The sequence below is a fragment of the Camellia sinensis genome, unplaced genomic scaffold (assembly GCF_055761805.1).
Source record: "Camellia sinensis isolate YWXY unplaced genomic scaffold, ASM5576180v1 Unanchor1, whole genome shotgun sequence".
NCBI lineage: Eukaryota > Viridiplantae > Streptophyta > Magnoliopsida > Ericales > Theaceae > Camellia > Camellia sinensis.
The window spans coordinates 1205583-1233516 of NW_028128987.1; the positions used below are offsets into that span (position 1 = coordinate 1205583).

The window sequence follows — 27934 nt, forward strand, 5'->3', positions numbered from 1 at the left end:
GGAATGGTCACTATGGATTCCGAATATCCACTAGGTCGAATGGTCAAAAGGGTGCCCTGGTAAAAACCGGGGTTTGTGTTCCCATAATGGCAGAGCCTGTAACCGGTCAGCCTTATGGTCATGCCTTAACAAGGCAAGCCTCCAGCAAACCGTTCAGGAATAGTAGATGGCCAACACGGTGTCCTAGGTGCACCAATGCACATGCAATGCAAAGAAACACATAAGTGTAGTCAAAACAAAATATCATGAGTTCGAGTCAAGTTCTCTATACTCCCCAGCAGAGTCGCTAGAAACTGTAGACGTCCCCGAACGCCCCGGGAGGATGAGTCCCGTTCTGTTCGTTTTGGGCTCACTATAGTTCAAACTCTCAAATTGTCACGGTTCTTAATCTGAACCAAAGGGTCTAAATCCGGCAAATCGTTTTGGAAAACAGATTTTTAGAAAGAAGTGCCAAACATGGACTACTTTGCCAGATACAGAGTCGCCACCTAAATATTTTTTATGGGGGAATTTAGGAAACCCTGACTCGTTTGCCTAAGGCCACGTGTCCGTCATCACCAAAGTTGCCTCGGCTCGGGAACTTGGGTACGATTGGGGAAGGTTAGCTATACTAACCATGATATCTTGTTTTGAAAACATTACGTGTTCTTATTCCGGTTATTAGCCTAGATTTACTATGTGATGCGTACAGCAAAACAAGTATAGACTAAATTGCCTAAGTCAGAACAAAGCATCGCATTTCCGTTTGTTTGGAAAATGGTTTGAATTTTGCTACTCGCGAGTAGGCTAAAATACTGATTTCGATAAATTATCCCAATTCAAACAATCCAACCTTCACCCACAGGCATTCATGCAGTTATATCACATAAGCATATAGCCACATGGTAAGCATGCTATCATGTTAACATTCACACTCATGCGAGATGCTAAAGCATAAATACTTACATCGTACTCCGTGCCAAAATAGTGAACTAGTTAGTAATCATATGCGTGATCCTAATTCATGTTAAGGTGGCTAATGTATCTCATACAAAATGTCACTAGAATAGGCTCAGCTAATCTATGAATGGCATGTGAGATGCGACAGATAACATGTATTCAAGATTGATTTGAAATACTATGTAGTTAGTATGATGCGCCGAGCCCGATGCATGCAATACTGATGAACGATGCACGCATGCATAGCATAAGGATGCTAAATTAAATATGCCCTAGAACTAACCATCAAAGCAGGTAAGTAAAAGGGAGAAAGAAATGGGGGTTGGAAGACATGCACACACGCACCCACACTTATTACAAATTTTCCCTCGCTCGAAGGGACCGAATGAATAATGCAATTTAACTAACTATCAAGCTAATTAAATATTACAGACAATTAACTAGTTAAGCAAATTAACTAGGCTAATTAAGCAGTAAAACAGCCTCGGGAAGAGGGTCCATTGCACGCGTGCTCGGGTGTGCTCGAAAATCCGTCGCCATGCACAAGCTGCCTCTGTTTTCTCTGCTCTGCTCCTCTGAAAATGGCACAATTCCCAAGGAGTGCTCCATGGACACTGTGGATCATCACCGACCATGTAGAAACCTCACCGGCCATGGTGGGATTGTCATCGACCATTTGTTGAGCTCTCGGCCATCCATCTTTGGTCGGTCGGCACTCTATTTAGTCGACCGGCCAAAGCTTCCTGCAGAAACCTGTTTTGACAGCAACAGAGGGCAAAACATGGCATGGCAATGCATTTCAAGCAAATGTGTGTACCAACACATCCCTTATCATGTTCATGACTCAAAGGGGCATGGTACTCAATTCCCGGACCACCAATCGCGTATTTCAATGCGTGATTGCCCAAGAACCAAGTATGCATTTTCAATGTGGGATGAAATGCACACAAACAAACAATGAGCTCAACCTGTATCATACTCAATTCAAGAGGCCAAGCATGCATGCCAATGCCATGCAACCTAGGCATGTGAGCTAGTATGCAACATGAGCATGCAAATGAATATGCAAGGATGCGATTAACAAGCATGCAAAATGTGATGTCAACACGCACACATGCAAGGCATATAACATGTTAGACAATTTAGCAAGAAATGCATGCCCAATGCAACACCATTCTAGTATGCAACAACATGTCATGAACCAAGTATCTAAACATACAATCATGTATGCAAACATGGTCCATCACTTAGGCATAAAGCAGCAACTTCTAAGCACACTTAAAAGAGGCTAAACATGGGCATATGGCAAGCAATATAAGCTCTGAAAATCATGAGAAAGAGGTGCCAAACCAACTAATCAAAACAAGCAAAGCATGCATAAAAGCTTGGAATTAGCCCAATGACTTAAACCATGATCATGTGACACATGAAACAAATGATCGAAGTGAATCAAAATAGTCCCAAATCAGGCCAAAGTAATCCCCAAAAACCACTTAGATGGCATCTAAATGATCTAATCCTAGAGGCATACACAATAGCACAAACATGGAGCATGAAACACCAAACTTCTAACACATTAAAAGGGGATCAAATGCAAGCATACAAGCACACCACAAGGACTAAAATGGCAAGGCAAATGGTTTCAAACCACTGAAACAAAGCAAGTAAAGCATGCTCCACACTCACACACTCAAGGCTAACAAGCCAAAATGCAAGGTGGCTATACTAAGCATGTCATGGTTGACCAAAACAACCAAAAACAGAACTTAAGCATGCTAAAACAAGCACAAAAACTTCACAAAGCTAGGCCAAAACAAGTAAGCATAATAGGCTAAATGCTAGACACATGTCTAAGGCAAATCATGGCATTACAAGGCATGTATGCAAGGCAAGAATGGCGTGTCTAAACCAACTCAACATAGTGCTATATCATGGTAAAATAACACTAAATAACAGTTAGGACATGGCCAACATGAACCTAAACTAGATGCTCGCTCATGAGGCTTAAATGGCCCTTTTCAAGGACAACAAGGGGAGGGGGTGGCCCTCTCCTTCTTAGGACCTTAAACCACCATCCTCACCACTGAAATCCCTCAAGATTTCAGTGGTGAGGAGGCCCAAACAAGGTGGTCCCGGAGCTCACCAAAATACCACAAAAATGGAGCCAAACAAGCCCTAAGAGGGGTCAAACAACCCCAAACAACAAAACACCCTTAAACAACTATTTTAAGCAAGTAAAAACAAGACTTTTATTAGTTATATACAAAGTCTAAAAACAGTTGCAAGATAGGCAAAAAAGCTATGCAAAAATGGGGAATAAAAGGCAAGAACACTCACCCTTGAAGAACACTTCCAAGATCACAAGGCCAGACCTCTACTTGGATCAAAACTAGCTCAAAAAGTCCAAGATCAACCCTCTAAAGCCTCAGCAATTAAGGGAAGGTGTAATGGTAGGTGTTTATGTGCAAAACTATGAACAAACACACACTTATACACAATGAGAGGAAAGTATAGAGATAGAATAGACACACTTCTAGCCCTAAAAAGAACCAGACCTCTGGAACTTCTTTCTAACCCTAGAAGAGGGAGGAGAGGCCTCCTCTTTATAGAAGGTCCCTCTTGCAAAGCTTCCAAAGTAAGCTAGTCAAGAGGGAAATCCCTCCATACACGTGTATGGAGGGGGTGCAAAGTGTATGCCAGCTAGCACAGCTGGCATAAAAATATCTGCAAATGCAGATGCACAGTGATCGGCCAACCAAAAATGTCATTTTGACAAAATAAATGGCCGGCCGACCATCAAGAGTGCCGACCAACCAAAGATATGGCCGATGGCAACAAAACACTGGCCGGTGGCCTCAAGCCATGGCCGGTGATGTGTGGGGATGGCTCACAAGCCATTCCCTGCCCCTCAAAGGCAAAGCACAAGTGTTTGGTGCAAAACCAAACACAAAACAATCGAGTCGAGAGATCTTGAGGCAAGGCGTGTGGCCGAGACCTCCGGGAACTTAAGACGAACACAATCATGGATGATCATCGAGTGTTCAAACGGTGACGTCCAAGTCTTGAGGACGGTCAAAAATGGGGTATCTACAACTTGCTAACAAGCAAGACCCTCACTAGAATAGCATTGAAAAAGTTCTAAAATCATTGTAAAAAGTTCTGAACTTAGTGAATTTTGTCTTAATTTTTTTATTTTTATTTTTTGTTATTTTTTACACTTGCTAGCAAGCAAGACCCTCACTATAATCGCATTGAGGAGTCATCAAGTCCACCCGTTTGGGTTATTTATTAGCAACTGTTACTATACATACATACCATATATAGTATGCACCTACAATTTGAGCCATAGTAGTTCACAATTTACCAATTCTGGTCGTAATAACAATATCAAATTAATTTAGAACAAAACCTCATAAGTAAGACCACTTCGGTTCACAACTAAAATCCCACAAAATCTCATAACTAAAATCAACTCATAACCAAAAATACCACAAAAATTTCATGACCAACTACCACAAAGTTTGATAATTAAGTACAACACAAATTTGACTACTAAAACATTTTGCAACTACACACTAACATGATCCATAGGCATAACTAGAGCTTATGGTATACATCTAAAATTTTCCAGTTTAGAATTCGTGTGTTAAACACAATTTTGAACAAACACAATTTGTTGATATAGCGACCCCGGTCTTTTCCCATTTGATTATTGTATCCGGACTTAGGTTCCGTAGACTCTGTCATTGTATAATTGTTGTTGTTGCCCCTTATTTTGCTCTTTTGGACTTATAGGATGTGTTGGGTAGGTTTGTTTCAGGTTGGTTGGGTTTGGAAACCAAGTGTTGCTGTCCAGAATTTTGGATCTTCGCTCGAGCGAGGAGTTTGTCGCTCGAGCGAGCTGTTTTTTTTGGTTATTCGCTCGAGCCGGGGTTTGGTAGCTCGAGCGAGAGGTTGCGTCTGATTTGGACCTGTAGCTGTGCATTCTTGGCTCGAGCGAGCTTTTCTTCGCTCGAGCGAGTTAGTTCGTTCTTCGCTCGAGCAATAGTTCTTTCACTCGAGCGTGAGTCTGGTTACAGACCTGAGGGTTTGAGTTCTTCGCTCGATCGAGTTTTCTTTCGCTCGAGCGAGCTTTTGAGTTGTTGGCTCGAGCAAGGTTTTCTTGGCTCGAGCGTATCTTTTCTGTGTCTGGTCGCTCGAGCGACCAAGTCTTCGCTCAAGCGAGCCTGTCAGGTTTAAATAGGCAGCAGCGTGTTTCAGATCTGTTTTTCATACACTTTCATATTCCAAAACCCTAGTTACGAGTTTTCTCTCCCTATACACACCTTCTCTCTTAGGATTGATCTACTTAGGGTGTGTTCCTACCCTAGATCCTTCATTAAAAAGATAGAGTGAGTCGAGGGTTTCCATCTAATCTGAATAGTTGGCGATTTGGAGCACTTTGGTTTTTGGGTATTCATCTCTGTCTTCTCCATTTGGGTTGTTCTCTTCGAGGTAGGGATCTCCTACTCCATTTTATAAGTTTTGATCAAAGTTTTGGTATTTTGATATGTTGGGGATACTTTGGTAATTTTGGAAAAAAACCCTAGTTGTATTATTAAATTAATTTGTATAATTAATTCATGGAATTGAGAAAAGATGGTTAAATTCATGGAATCGGGGAATTCATTGATCAAATGGCATAGTTGGATAATTTGAATCATTTGTCTATTGAATTGTTGACATAGTTATTTTCAGTTTAGAAATAACTGTTTTGGGCTATCGGTGAAGGATAGTCGTGATTGTTGTAGACATTGCATGTGAATTAGGAATAACTGAAACTAATCACATTGGTTAAGTCATTAATTTTGACTATTGCATTGATACAGAAAATACGTGTATTGATTGAGCATTGCATTTGCATACATTGTTTTGTGTTGGAGGAGATAGGGGATGTACTCCACGGTTTAGGGGAAGATAGGGGATGGACCTCTAAACCGGATTTTGTTTGGGAGGAGATAGGGGATGGACTCCATTAGCATCACTTTTATGTGTGCTTATCTATATTGAAGTGTTTTATTGATACAGCACTAAAATGTGTATCAATCTGGAAGTATGAAGTGTTTTGATTTGAGCTTGAGTCTCATATGTTTGTTGTAAGTTTGGCCAGGTTCTGAGCCATGTTGATAAAATTGGAAAGTAAAACATGTGTTAGACAATAGTGTCTTGAGGCTGTAAAATGAAGTAATTGATTATCTTGGTTAACCATCTGTTGAATGCTATTGCTTTATTCATTGCTTATATGTGGTTTAGTATATCTCTACTGGGCTGTGGCTCACCCTTTATGGGAACATCATTTTTAGGTTCAGGTGATAAGCTACCTCCAAGGACTTAGATTGGGAGGGTTCGGTTTCTGGATTTTGAAGAAGACTATCTTTAGTTAATTGTCTTTATTAATTAGTACATGTAAACATTCAAGCCCAGGGCTTTTCTTGTATTGAGTTAGAACTCGTATTTTGTATCCAAGTGTTGGCTTGGAAGGATGTAAGCCTGTAGGACATTTTATTCGATGTTACATGTAATGCTTCTATTTAGTAATACTCTGATGAATGAATTGATAAATTGTTTTCTTTAAATAATGCATGTCAATGATATATTTATATATAATGGGTTTATTTTTTGAGGGCGTTACAGTTGAAGTCCTTGAAGAATCAAATCAACTGCCAAATATGGCCCAATTTTAGATATATCATCCTGAATTAATTGCAAGAAATATTTTAATGTGCATAACACAGCATACATAAGTGCAAGATGTATATTAATTTTGAGGATATTGATGTTGAAGTGATTAGGAAGTGGCAATCATTCTAGAGATCTCTCTAAAGGTTTGGAATTAAATCCTTTAATCAAGAACATAACAATGCTTTGTACAATTGGTTTTATGTTTCGAATGACATCCATCAAGAAACATGACATACACCAATTTTGGACCTATTAAGCAAATGTAGTGATGATAATTCACATAATAAACTACATGTGATTTGACAATATCATCATTGTAAATATAAATGCTCTCAACATGCCCAGCTCTTATTGACTTCTCGTGTTTGATCAAAATATGTGATTAGGAAATGTTGTTTAGTTATGAGGTTTACGTTCTTGGAATGGGTCCAAAGAACCCTTCCCGACTATAATAATAATAATAACAATAATAATAATAATAATAATAATAATTGTAACATTACTGATAAATTGTAACTATTCATAAGTGTTGTACATCCTGCTAAGACTAGTGATCGCAAAAAATAGAATATATAGACAAACAAATTATTTCAAATGTCAGGGACACCCACAAATTGGTGAACACTTTCTCATATAGTACCTTTTTTTTTCTTTCATTTTTTTGGTGGCCAAAATGTAATACTCAATTAATCATCAAATGAAACTTCTCATATTAATTAAAACACCAACTCAAGTGTGATGATCCTACCATATTAAACCAATCAAAATCAAGAAAAGCACCACATAAAAATACCCAATAATTACTCCAAAAAAGACAACAAGTACATCTATATATATATCAGGTCTGAGAGTCTCATGTCACTAGTACTGAGGCAATCAAAGAGAGTGTCAAAACAGAACTAAAAAAAGAAAGTCCTACATACTTCTATTTTCAGTGAATTTCAAGACATCCCTTCCCCTTCAGTGGTTTTAATCAACAATCTCCTGCCCATTCCACTTCTTGAGCTTCTTCCTATCAACAAATTTATGAAACATACCTCTCAAAATACATTAACTGTTGCAAAACATTGTATACATAAATATATATTGTGTGAAAAAAAAAGAAAAAAAAAAACTTACCGACGCAGGAAGAAATATCCAGCTCTCACTGCTTCATCATCATTTGCAACTTCAATCTGGACAATTTTTAGAGTGTTTGCTTAGAAGACTCAATGAGTAAATACAATATAGAGAATGTCAAATTTTGGAAAAAAAATTATAGTCTTACGAATTTTACTCCCAAAAGATTGCCACAGCTATTATAGTAAACATCTGAGAGAGTGCGATCTCCAACCCTTCGATCCTGCTCTGGACTGAGTGTGTGCACATTCACACTGCATACAATTTTTTCATGAAGCTAAATGTAAGCTATATTGGTCATTTGATTAATTTTTGAATTTCTTTTTTTGAAGTTTTTCTTAGATCCACAAGCACACACGTGTTTAGATATTGGATTTGTAGAGAAAGGAAAAGAGAAAACTCGAAATCCAAATTCGAAACACAACACTTTGGTCTCGTGCAGTGCACAATTTTCATGAAACTTTGATGAAATTTTCACATTTAAATTACAAGAGACTATAAATGGGAAACAAAATGGCTTGTGCTAATTTATTGTTGCTTCCAACAATAATTGATGAGTTCTTACACATTTCGAAAGACACCTCCAGCCAACTCATTGTCCTGAAAAACATAATGAACATAATCCTCAGAATATGAACCCAACGGCAAAGAACACATATTAAAAAAAAAGGAAAAGAAGAAAAAAAGAGAGAAAAGAAAAGAATATGCTGCAAGGAACGAGTGGGATCAAAAACCCAATTTGCAGGTAAAGTAAAGAGCCTCTTTATGCGAATAGAGGACACTCAATGAGCAGCCTGATTAGCAGATCAACGACTGCATGAGAAGACATGTCTGCCATGTTGTTCTATTCAGGCTGAGCATGTATCAAGAGCTTCATAATATATATACGACGAGCAATACCAAGAAATCATCAAAGACTGATACAATTAATTATGCAGAGAGAGAGAGAGAGAGAGAGAGATTTTACTATGAAGTTATCAAGAAACTCTTGGGGTAATGCAATGTAGGCTGGGAAGGCACGGTAGAGGTAGAATTGAGTATCTGGAGTTTGATAAAAGTAGGTAAGATATACACGCCCCATTATTGTAAATTTGTAACAAAGAGCTCTGAAAATGGAAATCTTATGTTTCTGTCAAGAAACTACTGCCAAAGAGGCATATGAGTTCTAGGTTCGTTGTTGAAGACCATGTAGCTGTAGGTTGGTTTTTGAACATACAGGGGGACCATATAGATTGGTTGAGAGAAGGGAAAGCCAATATCAGGATCTCTCCGTACTCTCTTTCCTTGCCTTCCTACTTGCTGGACCATTGGGCCTATTTTTGGGCCCAATTTTAGTGATTCGAATTGTTCAAATTTTAAGATTTATTGAGTATATCATACATGTAAAAAATCAAATTGATCGGATATTAGAAACTACATGTTCGGATCATCGAACTAAAAACTATTTTTTTTTAAAATTTAATAAACAGTTTTTCAAACACATATTTTCTGATATCTGATCAATTTGATTTTTTATTGGTATAATATATTCAACAAATCTTAAAATGTGAATAGTTCGGATCATTGAAATTGGGCCCAAAAGTGAGCCCAATAACCCAGTAAGTAAGGAGGCAAAGAAAGAGAGTAAGGATTTGATTCCACTTCCAAAACCCTATTTACTGTTCCTTTTAGCAAGTCCAAAGCCCTATCTATTGTTCTTTTTAGCAAGTCCAAAACCCTGACTATTGTTCTTTTCAGCAAGTCCAAAACCCTATCTACTGTTGTTCTTTAGCAAGTCCATCAGTTATTGTTGTGGAAAGTCTAATATTTGATTCCACTTTCTTTCTTTTTTTATAGCAAGTCCATCAGTTATTGTCATGGAAAGTCAAATTTTTCTCAATTTTGGATGTATGCGACTCCGTTTGAGAAAAAGGATTTTAGCAATTTTATAATTTTTTTTGGCTAAAATATAAAATAAAAAGATGTGTAAAAGTAATAAAAAAATATTTTAAAAAAAAACTTCAACTTTTCAATACTATAAATTATAGTTTTTTTAATTTTTAAACTAAAAATGTTACAGATCAAATAAGGCTTTATTGTCCACAATGTACTTTGTAAGAGTTGTGCACTCTCACAAAAAAATAAATAAATAAATAAAAATAATAAAATAAAATCTGAAAATATAAATTTTATAATATATCACATCAACCTATTCGTGATGTGTGGCTCTTTCTTCCCATGTCGTTAATAGATGGTGTTTAAAATTTGAGAAATTCCATGTAATAACGTCTCCAACAAATTCTGTCCTACCCAAAATTTTGGAAGGAAATTATCACATGGGTTTAGAAAATTTTGTAATTATGTGTCAATTTAATAATATATGATTTATTTATAAGAGAAATTTATAACATATACCCCTTAAAGAAGTACACATCATAAGAAAATTTTGATTTTTTATAATAAAAGTCATGATTGTTTGTAATGTGTGTTATGACATTTTATGGTAAGGAGGAAGATGCATTCCAGTCCAAAATCTAAACGAGATGGGGCTGTTTGGGTCCGTGGGGCCACCATGGGCACCATTTTGATGATTCAAATTAGGGATGCAACTCAGGCAGGTTCGGTCGGGTTAGAAGTTTGCCCAAGCCTGGCCCGAATTGTGTTTGACAGTGCCCAAGCCCGCCCAAGCCCAACCATCAACTCGAGCATGGCTGCCTAAGCCTGAACCAAGCTTCATAATTTGAACTCGGGTTAACCCGAATTGCTCGAATTTCACAAGGCAACAAACAGTTTTTGAATTTTTTCATACAACAAACAGTGCTTCATAATATACATAAATCCATTAATCCATACAACTTAAACATCATCCCAGCCACAAACATTGCTACATATAAAAGTAAATTTCACAAGGCAACAAACAATGCTTCATTATTCCATACAACAAACAGAATAGTTCTTAGGCATTAGGCAAAGAGCATTTCTCTAATGCATTGTAAGATCAAGATTGATATTAGTATCAATATCTTCAATTTTCATCCCAACAAGTAATTCCCAATCAAATGAGCAAAGAATATTGGCAGGTGCAAGCTCTACTATTGTAACTCCCAGATTGATTTCACAATGCTCTTCGACCAGATCCAAATGAAATTAGTCCAAAGTCCTCTAAAATCAATATCATCGGTTTTGAGTGGTAATCAAATGATGAGTGACCAAAAATAGACAAATTGAAGCACAAATACAAATACAGAGAGGGATCTACCAATTTTGTGTGGCTTCGAAGCTTATCGAAAGGGTGGTCGTGTCGTTATTCATGGCGTCGTCGTTGTTCGTGTCATCCGCCATTCTTTAACTCTCATGAAGAAATGAAATGAGAGTCTGAGAGAGAGGGAAGAAAGAATAGATAAGGTATGGTTTTGTTTTTAGGTTTAATCTAATGGTCCAAATAAAAGATGCTAATCCAAAGGCCAAAGACCACCCAAAAAAAAAAATTAAAAAAAAATTAGGGCTAGCTATTTAATTTATACATATATTATATAATTTATATAATATATTAAATGTAATTTGGGTTTAGGTTGCTCGGGTTAGCCATTGACTTTGCCCAGGTCCGGCCTGAATTACAATTCGGGCATCAAAAATCTACCCAGGCCCGTCCAGATTACAAGATATTGTTGCCCAAGCCCTAGAAAAACTCGGGCCAGACACGGGTTGCTCAGGTTGAGCCCACCCGAGTTGCACCCCTAATTCAAACGTGTTTTTCACTAAAAAAATAAACGATAATTATGTTTTTAAAAAATAAATCATATATTTTTTTATGATAAAAATAATAAATTGAACAAGTTGCAGTTATCAGATTAACTTAATTTTGTTTTTAGTATGAAATATATGAAGTGCCTGACAAAATGAACAGTTCAGATCATCAAAATGGGACCCGTGGTGGGCCTCACGAGCCCTAACAGTCCATTTCAATTCAGATTTTGGACTTGAGGGAATCCTTCTCATGGTGAAATTATAAGTAGTGAATTTATGATATGTACCCTAAATTTAGAAATAATAATGTTAAGACACCTTATGATTTTTGTTTTGATACTTTGAACTTTTTATTATGACAATTTATAATAAAAAAATAAGTAATAACTTTGGTAATGAAAAAGTTATAACTGAAAAAAAAAAAAGGAAAAAAAAAATAGGGCTCTTTTTTGATAAATCCTATTTGTAACTGTTTTATTCCATAAAACCCAAACTATTTCTGAATATTCCATTAGGTCCATTAATTGTAAAAGGACGAAATACCCCTCCTCCGCCTCTCCCGCGTGTAACCGATTCTACCAAAACCCATTCCCATTCCAACTATTCAATCCACCAAATTTCCAAAACAAAAACTGAATCACGAAACCAGATTCACATAGCCTCCAGTAACCCTAGATTCACATCACCTCACCAAAGTCGTCGTCCTCCACCGTCCACCATCGACCCCAGATTCCTCTTCATCTCACCGCTGCGAAGGTTCACATCGGAAGGAGGGTGCTTCTTCGTCGTTGGATTGAGTTTATTTCATCCACTGAGAGTGACCATACCCACCCACCATGAGGAACAAAAGTAAGCAATACCATTCCCCCTTCTGCTTTTCAATCATAATGTGATCACCGATGTATACATCCACCTTCTGGTTTTCGAATTTGAATTTGTAAACATAGATGTTTTCGGAATTGATTTTGTAAACACAGATGATGTGAACATTTCCATTAGTGTTGATTACTGGGTAAACTTACACTAGTAGGCACTGATGTGAACATTCACATCAGTGTATAATGATGTGAACATTGCCTTTAGTGTTGATTACTGGGTGAACTTACATTAGTAGACACTGATGTGAACATTCACAACAGTGTATAATGATGTGAATGTTCACATTACTGTCACTGTTGATATTGTTGATTGTTGATGTCCACAGAACCCCAAACTTCACTCAACAATGTGATGAAATATGATGTAAATATTCACATTGTGACATCAATGTCAGACTTGTTTGTGTTATTGGGTGTTGTTTGGTGCTGTTGGTTCCACCCTTTGATTTTCAGCCAGTGATACCATAATGTGATCACCCATATAAACATTTACATGCCCTGTAACTGTTGTTGTTTTTGTAATTGATTTTGTAAACATAGATGATGTGAACATTCACATTAGTGTTGATTACTGGGTAAACTTACATTACTAGACACTGATGTGAACATTTACATCAGTGTATAATGATGTGAATGTTCACATTACTGTCATTGTTGATATTGTTGATTGTTGATGTCCACAGAACCCCCAATCTTCACTCAACAATGTGATGGAATATGATGTAAATATTCACATTTTCACATCAATGCCATACTTGTTTGTGTTGTTGCGTGTTGTTTGGTGTTGTTGGTTCAACCCTTTGATTTTTAGCCAATGATATCATAATGTGATCACCCATGTAAACATTTACATTGCCCTATAACTTTTGTTGTTTTCGTAATTGATTTTGTAAATACAGATGATGTGAACATTCGCATTAGTGTTGATTACTAGGTAAACTTACATTACTAGACACTGATGTGAACATTCACATCAGTGTACAATGATGTGAATGCTGAGATTACTGTCACTGTTGATTGTTGAATGTTGTTTGGTGCTTTTGGTTTCATCCTCTGTTTTTCAGCCAATTAAATGTTCTTATTTGAACACCCAAGTCTTCACAATAGATTTTATGGCAAGGGAAAGAGAGGCGAATCCCGTGCCAAAGCCAAACCTGATCAAACAGTTGTTCTTGAAGAAGTGAACATGAAAAAAGTTAACTACCGGTCAAATTTAACTGGATTGGTCAAACTGTTAAAGGATACCAAATTTATAAGTGGCCAATTGAAGTGCCTTAAAAAAACACTGTTTTGGCCATTATTTGACTGCTTGATCAGTAATGAAGTTGACCTCAACCACTGCATGAAATATGATGATGTCATTGTACGTATAGTGCAGACATTCAAGCCATCTAGTGGGAGGTTTTACATTGGGGATAAGAACATCCAGATTTTTAGAAGCGATGTATCACTGATTTTGGGGGTGGACTGCGGCACAAAGTCGATGAACCTCTCTTATGGTGCAAAACCAACAACCGGCATCATACACCGGATGTGCAAGGATGTTAGTTGGTTAAGTGCTGCCAAAATACGAGAAATTTTGAGCGAAGCATTAAAGGGCACCAAGAAACAAGACAATGAAAAGGTCGCAAGATTAGTTTGCATGTATGCATGCGTCAAGCTCTTCTTCTCTACGTCCGGAGAAACAATTGGATGGGCTTTCTACTCATACATGGACCCATTAGACAACATGATCGAGTATGATTGGGCTGAGAGCATCTGGGCAACTCTAATGGGTTCATTGGGCCAAAACTGTGGAAAACCAGGGCGAGTCACCGGATGTGTGATGTTGTTAATGGTAAATCTCATAAAACTTATTCTATATTTAATATGAACATTACTGATGTGAATGTTCACATTACTGGGCAATGGAGTGGAAGTTGACATCAATGATGTAAACATTGACATTATTGTTTAGTAATGTACAAGCACACATTAGTAGACACTGTTGTAAACATTCACATCAGTGTAGATTGATGTGATGGTAGCACCAAAACAAATTTGGAACATTCACATAATTGATGTGAACATTTACATTACTAGGCAATGGTGTGGAAGTTGACATCAATAATGTGAACATTCACATTACTGTTCAGTAATGTATAAACACACATTATTAGCTACTGGTGTAAACATTCACATCAGTGTTAACTGATGTAAACATTCACATTACTGGCCACTGGTGTAAACATAAACATCAGTGTTAATTGATGTGAACATTCACATTACTGGCCACTGGGCTAAACATTCACATCAGTGTTAATTGATATGAACATTCACATTATTGACATTTGTTATTTGTTTCAGTACTGGTTAACCCCAATGCCATTCCACGATGTGTAAAGTGGGACCTCACAGCCTTACATAGCAACATGAAGTCCATATCTTTAGCTAAGTTTGGTTTAAATGAGGTAGAAGTACAACCAAAAATATTGTGCCCATTCACATAGTCAGACAAGGAACTATCTAACTAACATAATGTCTCCAACTACAGGTATATGGCGGCGAGCTAATGGCATCCCCAACTGAAGCAAAGATGTACCATCATACAAAATTGAATGTGGAGCCCAAACCTGAGGTTTTGTCAAGTGCACCAGCAAAGCAAGATGAAAGCACTGATGATGAAAAAAAAGACAATCAACACAGTGATGACAGTGATAGATTTTCTGGTGATGCAATGGACCTAAATGATGTTGAACATGACATCAACCCCAGCTTTAACACCCCCAATGCTGAGAGAGGTATCATCATAGCACAACCAACTGAGCCGGACATTGTGGATGTACTTATAAAAGAAAACCAAAAAGCTTGGGGTCTTGTACGACAATGGGAAGCAAAATACAAACAGTTGGAAGAATCATGGGAGTTAAGGGAAAGGGTGATTGCTGCCCTTGAAGCCAAACTATTTGACCAATCGGGCCCATCCAATATGGACATGGACATGGACATGAAGAATTGCATGGATTGGAAAGATAAAGAAATTCAGCGGCTGACAAAGTTGGTCGTGAACTTGGAATGTGAAAAGACAATTCTTCAAGACCTTTTTGACGATCAGTCCGTCCACATTATCACTCAAGTTGAAGCACAAAAGGCCCATGACAGCCTTAACAAGCATCCCACTACAGCATTGGAACACATTATCAGCCCACCATCGAGGGTAAAGCGCATCAAGCAGAAAGTGACGAAAGAGCACCGCTTGGATGAGTTTGAATACCCCAACTTGCCTGGTCAAAAGAAAGGGAAAGAGGGAGCCGAAGAGCAATCCCATGCAATCCAAATTGCACAAGATTTAGACAAGCATCCACAGAAAAAAGGAGCGAACAAAAAAAAAACGAATTAACCTTGAACAACAAACTCAAGGTTTGGGCCAGCATGAGCAAACTCAACAAGCAGAAGGTCCAAAATTTGCACAAGAACGGCAGTGATGAGTAAGTGATCTTACATATCCCCAACTGAAATTTTTTTTTTTCTCATGTTCAATTCACATACATACTTAATAAATTACATCATTTCATAAATGTGCAATGTTGACATTAACATTTTCTGTAATCACAATGCACAGGTTGCTAGTGTGGCGAGGGGACTCGAAGACTAAAGATGTGTATTTTGATGACATCATACATATCATTAAGGAAGAATCAATAACCAACAGCGTATGGCAACTGTAAATGTGTACAAAACACACACACACACAGACACACACACTGTAAAGACACTGTAAATAATGTACTACCACTCCTTTGTTTCTGCAGGTGATAGATGCATATGGTGAAATTCTACTTGAACGACAAGGGCTAGTCAACCCAAGTTTGGAGGATTCAACATTCATCTTTACAAGCACATGTTTGGTAACCACTAGACTTTTACTTTGTTTATGTTTCAATAGATGTGAATGTTCATCTCAGCATTAAATGCTTATATTGTTAACTTAAATGATAGGCCGATGTGAATGTTAACAACAACATAAAAATAACATATGAGAAGATGCACATTGACAGATGTGAACATTAACATCATTCGCAATGAAAATTATATGCCTATTATGTTGTTAACTTAAATGATACAAAATGTGAATGTCAACAACAACGTAATATAACAGGTGTGAACATTCACATCTGTAATATATTGCATGACTGTTTCACAAATTAATAGATGTAAACATTCACATCACTAATCAGTAACAGATGTGAACATTAACATCAGTAACATCACTCACATTAACAGATGTGAACATTCACATCATTCACATCACTCACCATTAGCACATGTGAACATTCACATCACTCACATTAACAGACGTGAACATTCACATCAGTAACATCACTCACCATTAGCAGATGTGAACATTCACATCATTCACATCGAACATTGATATAAATACTAGGTACATCATTGTACGCCCTTTGTGTGCAGAAAATCATGCAAGAGTACCCCCTCCCCCACAAGAGAAACAAACTGATTGATGTACACATCAAGGAGTATCAAGGCCAGAGATTCTTAATCTTCCCAATACACGACAACTTCCACTGGACAATTGTTGTGTACGACATGACAGAGAATGTATGGAGGCATTATAACTCGCTGCGCCCAAGAGAAGGCATACATGACCCCCGTATTGACAAAGCACAAATAGTGGTAAGTGGCTGACACATATAATACTTGTATGATGTGTAATATTGGAACTTGGACGTATGCACTGTGTTGGTTGGTGCCTAATATGAAATTTTATTGTTGGCAAAGGGACTACATAGAGGCTTTGGTGAGCAACATTGGACCATCATCACCATTATGGACCAAATTATCAAGCCAAAATACTTCGCAAACAATCATATCAGTAGACATCTGTCCTCAGCAAGCATCAAATTCGTAACCCTAAAATTGATTTGTACACATGTTCCACAACCACTACCCACCTAATTTTCAAAATCTAACAAGAATTTTGCATTTTCAGGGTGGATTGCGGACCTGCAGTTTGTTACATCATGAGGGCGCATGTATACCGTGAAGACATTGTTGCCAACCTAGATCGCTTTGAATGGTGTCAAATAAGAGACTCATTAGTACACCTTTTTCTAAACCACAGAAAGACAGTGCAATGTGAAAACCTATAGGTGGGGGGTGTCCACCTATCACTGTTACCCAAATCTGTTATCCACATTGAAGACAATTTAGTGTCAATAGGTTTTACATATTGGAGCAGACTAGCTTAATTTTAAATCAAGTTCATATAACTGCTTGTACAGATATTTTTCAATCAATATATGTATATGCATTTTCAGGGCTATTTTGCGTTGGTCATGCACATTGAGATTGTATTTTTTTTTTTTCTGACACATGACATGATGTGAATGTTCACATCACATAATGATCGTACATTTTCTTATGTTTTAAACCATACTACATGGATATAAATATTGCTTAAAGTGTTCGTGTAACACAATATGACAGGTGTGAATATGATATTTCTTAACACAAGTCAATATTCACATCTATTAATTTGATGATGTGAATATTCACATCACAGCTTCTGATTATTTGAATGGCAGCAACGATGTCATGAATATTCACATCTTATGAGTTGATGATGTGAATGGTTACATTGATGTAAACGTTCATGTCATCTACTTTGATGCTGTTAATAGTAACAAGAAAGTGAACATTCACACCACAAAAATGTTTAAAATTTCAACCCATGTGCAATTATTCACATAATGTGATTATATTACACAAGTGTGAAAGTTAACATCATGCATTCATCCAAAACACAATAACATAAATGTCAGATTGGTACCTTAAAAAATTAAAAACAAAACACAAATCAAATACTAATGCATTATTATGTTTGCCAACGCAACGTAATCTTATTGCAACACAATCTTTGCCAACCGACACAATCTTATTTCAAAAATGAATATAAGAATCCAATGTAAAACACAATGTTGAAATGAAAAATGTACATCCTATATCGGTTCCGTGCATGATTTCCGATTATGGCTCCCCAACTTATCACATCTCTCGCACCTTATTTGCTTCAGTTTCTCGCCCCTTGATGGGATCCTATTCTTTTTCGGCCTTCCGGGTGGTCTTTTCACAGTTGGCGGGTATATAGTGAAGTCCGTGGGATCAAAAGGTGGCTTCTCCACCGATGGTATAGGGAATATGGCACCCGAATAGGCTGCACGATATGTCTCTACATGAAAGTAATGTTCCACACAATCATTAAGATTGTAGCGGCTCTTCTGAATGGCAATAACAGCACGGTCACATGGGAATCCATTGATTTTCCATTTGAAGCAAGAACATGTACGCTTGGCCACATCAACAGTAACAGATGGTATCGAATGAACTTCAAACACATCCTCATTGGCTTTGCTAACTTGCCAAGACCTGTTGTCATTGAACGAATCCATAAGCCTTGTTTTGAATGTAGGACAAATAAGCTTATTCCATTTGTTTGCTTGGTCACGCCGTGCAGACATTTGCCGCATCAACTGAGTACGAATTGTGTCCACCATTTGAGTGATAGGAAGATTACGTGCTTCTTTAATCCAGTTATTAAATGACTCCGCCGCATTGGATGTCATCTCCCCATAACGCATGCCCCTGCACAACATCACAAACATTGTACAATACGAAATTTAACAAGTCTGAACATTCACGTTGACAGATGTGAACATTAACATCATTCCCAGTGAACATTATATGCTTATTATGTTGTCAACTTAAATGATAGACAGATGTGAATGTTAATAACAACAAAATATGACAGGTGTCAACATTGAAATCTGTAATACATTGCATGACTGTTTGACAAATTAACAGATGTGAACATTCACATCATTCACACCAGTCATCTTTAGCAGATGTGAACATTACATTGAACATGAAACACAATTAGAAGATTATTAACATTCTAAACTGAAAATTCATATCGCTACCATTCTAAACTACACAAATGAAACACCTTAGGAAACTATTATTACCTGAAGTACGAATTTGCCCAGTGCTCAGGTGCCAAGTCCTTGAAAAATTTATGAGCTCGTTGTTTACCCTCCTCTTTTAATTTTGCAAGCTTTTCATGGAACCCTACCACAGTTGGCTCATAAGCACAGTCACTCAAACTACTTACTAGGTGATCCCTGAATCCATTATCAATTCCTTTCATCATGTCTCTTAAATTGCTCTTCAAGTGTTGTAAGCAATAACCGTGATGAGCCGATGGGAACACCTTTGGCATAGCTTCTAACAGACCAAGATTACGATCCGAAATGAAAGTAATCTGGCACTTACCATCAACAACCTTCCCAAGTTCATGCAAGAACCACGACCAATTAGCCGTGGCCTCTGAATCAACAATTGCAAATGCAACAGGAAACAGACCTACAACACAACACCAATACACAACTATTCACAATATTCCAAAGTGAATAGAAAATAGTATAAACGAAATAGGTCATGTGAATGTTTATATCTACATTGCCCTATTACTATTGTTATTTTTGGATTCGGGTTCGTAAACATCAACGATGTGAACATGCACATTAACGACCATTAACAATTCATTGTTGATTGTTGAGTCATTGATAATGTGAACATTCACAATAATGTTCATTAATGGATCAACTGACATTAGTGTACACTGATGTGAACATTCACATCAACGTACACTAATGTGAATGTTCACATTACTGTCATTAGCAGACACAGATGTGAACATTCACACCAGTGCATACTAATATCAATGTTCACATTACTTATAATTTATCACTCATTTGTCCAGACTATGCTGCAGAGAATGAATATCAACATGAATAGGCAGCTAAAAAAAATACTAACCATTGTTTCCGTCTTTTACCGTTGCCGCAAGTAGCTGACCTTTGTACTTTCCTTTGAGGAATGTTCCATCCAGGAATAACAAAGGCCGACAAGAATTGAAGCCAGAAATACACGCAGTGAATGACACAAAGAAACGACAAAACTGTTGACTACTCGCATCATAGTCAATATTGATGTAACTCCTCGGATTGTACCGCATCACAGCATCTGAATACCACCGCAACTGGTCAAACGATAATGAGTGATCTCCATGAATATCAGCCTTTGGTTTCTCCACACCCAATCATACGACATGGTAACTCACATCTAGCCCATAATCCTTCTTCAAAATAGTCACCACTTCACACGGCCGAGTCAATGGCTTTTCCCTCACAATTTCAGATATGGTACTCAACACCAAATCTGAACTAACTCACGGATTCTTTGATGTTCGGACATTCGTACCACAACTATGCACATCACTAAACCACTTGATGTAGAAAAAACCATTTGCTCGTTGTGCTCTACAATGTATAGCCCATAAGCAGCCTCTCTCCTCACGCATCGTACACACAACAGTAACTTTTGTTGTCTCGTTCTTGACATACGTAAACTGAAACCCACATTGGATGGCATACTTACATAAAACCTCACGAAATTCTTGTGCACCTCCAACAAACTGTTGTCCCACATGCGTAATACCATTTGCCCAAGGGGCTGACAACAACACCTTCTCCTTATGGTGGAAAAATCTCTATAGCACATCAATATCTTCCTCAACCCCCACACACAGCGATCCCGAGCTACTTGACTGGCCAATATCACTTTTCAACTCAACCACAACTTCTATATGTTGTACCTCCATTGATTTAGCAAGCAGTAACATGTTCTAAAATTCTTCCTCATTGTCCAAATCACATCTACTAATCCCAAGTAACCGACAGAACAATGAAATAGAACCAGCAGACAACTCCCCCAATTTTTCACACAAACAGTCTACCAAACGCGAATAACACAATGCGCAGGCAGCATTTATTACAATGGTACTGCAACCATACGTACACACCAACATCATAAAGGTATCCATCTCCTGTAAAAACACAACAACACAACAATCAACAATAATCCAAACCGATATGAAAATTCACATTGTGCAAAAATTAGATGAATACATGTACAGTTCAAGTGTTACATCCATAATTCACATTAACAAGATGTGAATATTCACATTAATACATACACTCTGAATTATATCATCCACACAAAGCCTCATTAATCAAACATCAAAGTAAAGTGAGAACATCCACATTATTCACATAATATTACCACGATGTAAACATTTACATTGCCACATATACTCTGAATTATATCACCCACACAGAGCCTCATTAGGCAAACATCAAAGTAAAATGCAAACATCCACATTCTTCACGTAACACTAACAAGATGTAAACATTCACATTGTTCCACAAACTCTGAATTATAGCAGATCTACATTCAACACTAATCTGATGACCTCCCTTCCACATGACCACGATGTAAACATTCACATTGATCCATAAACTTTGAATTATATCACTCACACAGAGCCTCATTATGGATACATCAAAGTAAAAGGAATATTATAACATTCTTCACATAATCAGAATGACCTCCCCTCCACAGCACCACGTCTAATGCATGTAATTGAAAACCAGAGCATCCGATCCATAGCAATCAAAAAACAGAGCATCTGATCCATCCTAGAAATCAAAACATAAAGTGAATATGTATTCATAACCAAAATGATACTAACCTTAATCATGCAATCCTATAATTGTCCAGAAACTCAAAAACAACCACTTTGAAGTAGTTATACTCCAGAAAATGTGAGAACCGAACAATATGAAATTCGTCTTCTTCACTTGAAAATCACCGAACCAGAGAAACAATGAAACCCTAGCACATCAAAGCCTCAGAATGATAGAACGATAGCATGCAAGATAGAAACGTATCCATTTGAATTAGAATGATAAAAACTGCCAAAACTGAATCACGAAATCACAGGAACATGTTATGCATTAACACAGTGTATATATATATAAGGGCATAATAGTCCATGTAAAAATATAAAATTAGAAAAATGGACTTTATGGAATAAAAAGAAAAGTATATGGGACTAATCAGGTTATAATATTCCTTTGTGGACTTAATGGGTTATAACAACTCTAAAATGGATTTATCAATAAAAATCCCAAAAAAATACCATATAAATATGTTTTTTGGAGCGCACGTTATAGCCTCTCCCTCGTTTATATTCTATATTTTTGGAACCATCTATACATATGAATCCTCTGCTAGTGGGCTAGTATGCAACTTTTTTTTTTTTTTTTTTTTTTGAACTGGCCAATATGCAACTATATTCCCATAAAACATGATAATTAGTCCTATTTGGAACCATGTATACATATGAACCCCCTGCTAGTGGGCCAGTATGCAACTATTATTTTGCTATGTCGATAAAAATCAGTATTGTACTTTATTTATTAAAAATTACATAAATTTTTATTCCAAAAAATAAAATCATGAATCTATCCATCTCCCACCGCCACCACCATCTTCACCTTTCGTTATTTTTTCCATCCAGTCTCCACACCAGCACACCAACCACCCCATGGCCATGGCTTGTTAGTTTATTTTATTTAATGATTTTGCTTCTAATTCGAGGAGGTTGATGGGTACGGATAGTCGTGTTGACTGATGGTGGTAAGGCAGTGTGCGTACCAAATCTCAAGTTAGGTTTTTATTATTATTTTTTTAAAAGAAAAATACTATAGATTTTAAATAAATTACTAAATTTTTTATCAAACCTTTTATATGGGTGTAGGACCCACACATGTGTGATTTGTATGGATCCCACACCTATATAAGAGGTTTGATAGAAAATTTGATAATTTATTTAGGGTCCCTAATATAACTCTTTTTTAAAAGCAAATATGTGTTCTTATTATTATTTTCAATCTGCTTTCCAGGATAACGTGGCATCTTTGAAAATGTGTAAATTATCATCATTAATACAAATCTATGTAACTTCTTTGGCGGGTAGCTATCGTTTTGAATTTTAATTAACGATTAGTGATCAGCACAACAAATCAATTTGTTGTTATCAAGAATTTTAAAATTCAATGATTTATTTGATTATCTTCTTGCTAACCTGTATTGCATTTGTAGAGACCCTAATTTTTGTAATTACCATTAAATCCCTAACCTTCAGTTTATTTCAATAAAGCCCTTGAATTTTTATTTAATTGTGTTTTAAACCCTAAAATCAGAAAGCATTGCGGAATAATTCAACTAAACCCTAATCGATCCCGGTAGATTAATAATCACCTTTAAAACCATATTATTAGTTATTAGACCCTATCATTAGATATTAATCACTCTAAAATTTTAATTCCCGGTAATGCCGTTTTTGCTCGGTTTCTCGCATTTGTTTGCGCTTTAATTTAACGGGACCCGAATTTATTATTTTAACTATTTTCTAATGTTAGTATATTAATAACATATATCAAGGTTCCATAAATTTAGACTTGGTCCCTATATACTTTTATTTTAGTTCATTCCAACCCTTAATTGTAATATCTTATTAATTAATGTACTTGTATTATATTATGTTTATAAATACAAATATCTCATACAAATATCATATATATATATATATATATGTATGTCTTGGAGCCCAAGTTGTTGACCATGTGATGGATAATAAGGGCCATAATTGCAACTTTGACAATTTGCACTTAGGGAACTTAGTCCCCAAGAAACCTTCCCAATCTTTTCTTTATATATATCTATATATGCACACTTCTCCCCCCTCATTATATACATTTTCAGCCATCCACTAGAGGAGTGAGAGAGAGTGATCTTGGAAAAAAAAAGAGAGAGGGAGAGAGTGAGAGAGAAGAAGAGGAGAAGAAAAGGAAGAATTGTGTTAGTCTTGTACAACAAAGGTAAACATACAACACCTCTTCTCTCAAGTTCTCTTACCACTTGTTTTTCCCCTCCTAATACATGCTCTTTGTATATATATGTTGTAGTCTAGGCCTACACTCTTGTATAAGTGTGTATTAATCAAGAAATGGTATGCTTCACTTTCTTTCTTAAATTTCCAGCAGCAAATCTTTTCCCTCTCTTGAATTTATTTTCCCATCAAAACTCCATAAACTCAAAATCTGTTTTTATGGTACAATATTTGGTATGTCTAGAGTATGTGGTAATTTTTGTAGGTCCTAAGGAGGCGTTTTTATAACCTAAACAATTTTTCTAAGTTTGTTACTCACAGAACCAGAAAAACAGTCAACTTTATCTATTTTTAGAAAATTCCATAAAAATAATCTTGAGTCCAATTTTATGTCAAAATCTTAATCTTGGTGTTATATTTTAACTAAAATTTGTTTTAACTCAAGAGAGTGAGGGGTTTGAGAGAAAAACCGATTTGCGTAACGGTCAACGAATCTGGACAGATCTTGGTAATTCTGAATTATCTTAAAATCTAAAATACCTATCCTACTTTCGTAAATTGAGTTTGAAACTAGACTTATTTATCTACAAACTCACATGAGGCCAGGTACTTAGGGCCAATAAAAGTATTTTTTTCAAAATTATTTTCGAACTGGTTCAAAATCTGGAAATCTGGAAATTTGTGTTAATATGCTCTTATTTGGTTTGCAACTCTTATATTCTATGTTTCTTGAATGTGTTAGTCTCGATATGTAATCTGTGATAAATTGTAAATTTTCTTTACCATGAATAAATTACTTGTTGTTCAGTTTGGATTCGTAATTATACTGACCATGCTTTGCTATAACTGAGAACATAACGCACTTAATAAAGGGGAAATCAAATGGGATGGTAATGGGTTGCGACCATTGCATTAAATTTTATGAGATAATGAACGATTGATTCAAGAGTATGATATAATGGAATGTATTCCATCTTTGTGAAGTCTTGCGCAAGTGTGTTTCCGAACCCTAACATGGCACGGGAGGTATTCTGGCTGCTTAACGGAAATGGGAGGCATAAGGGTGGCAGTGAGGGTCTCACACAGGGAGAGTATCCCTGGAAGCCCGTTTCCTTGGGGCAGACCGTGATGTCACCACTTGGGTATGTAACCTAGGTGCGTGGGCATCATTGGTAATTGTGCGGTAAGTGACGCACTGCTGGTCATGCGGTAAGCGACGCATTGGTATTGTATTAACCAAGGGGGAGTCCGAATTGCCCGTGGCCAGTGTTAGTGGTTGGGTAGGAACGGCATTCCGCGGGGAGTTGCCTAGAACTAACTAAAATTGACTATTATTCATGAGAATTGAAATTTAATTATAAACTCTGCTTAATTATTGCTTTCATTGTATGTTATGATCATGCCGTTATGTTCTTGTGTATTTGGAATGGGAAAGGGGTCGGGGTGTGTGTGTTTACTGGGCATTCCAAGCTCATGGCGTTTTATGCCAGGTAAAGGCGAGTTTTACACCAAGAACAGAATCCCTAAAAGCTTTGTGGAACAGTGGCTGTCTTAGAAATTAGATTGCATATTTCCTGTATTTTGGATAATCTTTTTGTATCAAGGAACCGATATGTATCTAAAGACTTGAAGAATTTTATCTGTAACTATTATTAATATTTTATTTTAGTGTAATTATTTGTATTTTGTGCTTAAAAATGATGTGTATCCTCTAGCTAAACCCCGGTGCATCGTTGTATTATATTATCAAAATTTGGGGCGTCACAACTTGGTATCAGAGCTGAGGTTCAACCCTTACCCACGCGTTCGACTTGCGATTAGAAACAACCTTGCCACCAACTATATTACATTATGATAACACTACTTAGTCTAGAGACAAGAAGATGTCAAAAATTAAAATTTTCCTGACCAACCCTAGGACGTTTCTTCAAATTTCGGGCATGGCAATGTCGATTTGTGAAAGTATATAGACATGAGCAGACGATTTTAGTATCGGTACCAAGTGCTAAAGAAAGTCTTTTAGACAAGGGCAGTGGAACTAGTATTTCATAATAAAGAAAGGGAAGGTTAGATTCAATCAGCGAACGGAAACATGAAGTTGCCTAGAGCGAATGAGAGTGGTAATGGAGTCGATGGTTAAGTAAGACTACCTTAGGTGCTTATTAAGTGTTACTTGGATTATGTTTCGAGTAGAGCATTTCACTTTAGTAATTTCCTTGACTAACTGCGTTAACAAAACCCTAACCTGCACTTAACTGCGCATTTGGCAGATGGTGAACCATACAAGAGCAAACAAATACGTAGGCAACAAAAACACTACCAACCACAACGATGACACCAATATAAACAGGAATGCGGCACCTAGGGTCAACAATCACGATCACGCGCCTACATCCGCTGCCAACTTACCTGAGAATGTTGGAAATCAAATTTTGGAAGAATTAGGAAGGCTAAGGAAAACGCGTCAGAATGAGAGGACACATCTATTCTCCGAGTTTCGCAAACAGAGGCCGCCGATCTTCACTGGCGAACCTGATCCAAAAATTGCTGAAAACTGGATCCGACAAATTGAAAAGATGTTCAACACAATGGGAATAACTGAACACATTGATAGGATTGATCTAGCAGTTTACCAACTTGAAGGGGAAGCAGATCATTGGTGGGCTCTGATTCGGGAATCTAGGGACATCGCCGCAATGACGTGGGCGCAGTTTAAGGAGTTATTTTTGAGGAAGTACTTTCCAAACACAGTCAAACAAGAAAGAATTCGTGAATTTCTGAACCTAGAACAAGGCACGATGACGGTGACCCAATACGTGGCAAAGTTCGAGGAGTTAGCGCGTTATGCGACTCGATATGTAGAAAACGATGAAGACAAAGCACGAAAATTTGAATGGGGTCTAGACCCTACAATTCGAGGAAGAGTTTTGCCCATGCGACTTCCCACTTTTGCAGATGTGGTTGACACATCACTGGATTCAGAACGGGAGGTGGCAGATTCCAAGAGGATTTGGAGTTTAAAGAAAGAAAACAATCAATCCAATGTGGGACCAGAAAGAAATAGTCAAAAACATGCAGCACATAAGCCGTATTCTAGGGAACCCCAACAATCGCAGCAACAAAATCTGAAGGAGAGTTTTCAGACAAGACCAGCTGGGTTGATCAAGTGCTATCATTGTCAACAGATTGGACATAGGAGGTTTGAGTGCCCCCAACTGGCCGGAAATCGAGGAGAGCGATCGGGAACAAATACGCAGGTTATTGGCGGGCAGCAACCATGGGTAACTAACTCGGGAGCTACTAGGCAACAAAATTACAAGGCGGAGAGCAATCAGAAATCTGGACCGGTTAACAATCAAAGGCCAACAGGCAGAATATTTGCGCTGCAAGGAGAAGAAAATGAACATCTCACTAAGTAGTATCTTGAGGAAGAGCAGTGCACCACATATGAACCCAAGGGACCGCAGTACGAGCCATGGCTAACTTAGAAAAAAATATAATTAGGATATTAGTTATAACTCTTTTGGATGACCTTTTGTGAAATATATATATAGACGATGTAAATTTTCTTTTGTGAATATAGTTTTAGAACTCTTGAGTACATGCTTTATTCATCGTATTCTTTCGTCTTTACTATGTGGATGCAAACCTTTAAGAATTGTTTATGCGTTTGATTTTCAATCTCCAAGGCATTAAT

General features: G+C 37.1%; 1 protein-coding gene across 1 annotated transcript; it reads right to left on the bottom strand.

Annotated features, from left to right (window-relative positions):
* Positions 1 to 17993: 17993 nt before the first annotated feature.
* Positions 17994 to 21832, bottom strand: LOC114292424 (uncharacterized). The gene is made up of 9 exons (XM_082910980.1): positions 21698 to 21832; positions 21277 to 21327; positions 20259 to 20481; positions 19911 to 20045; positions 19713 to 19802; positions 19406 to 19508; positions 18958 to 19025; positions 18444 to 18768; positions 17994 to 18054 (listed from the first exon to the last, which is right to left on the bottom strand). The coding sequence occupies exons 1-9, from the start codon at positions 21830 to 21832 to the stop codon at positions 17994 to 17996; spliced, it is 1191 nt and encodes a 396-aa protein (XP_082767106.1).
* Positions 21833 to 27934: the final 6102 nt, after the last annotated feature.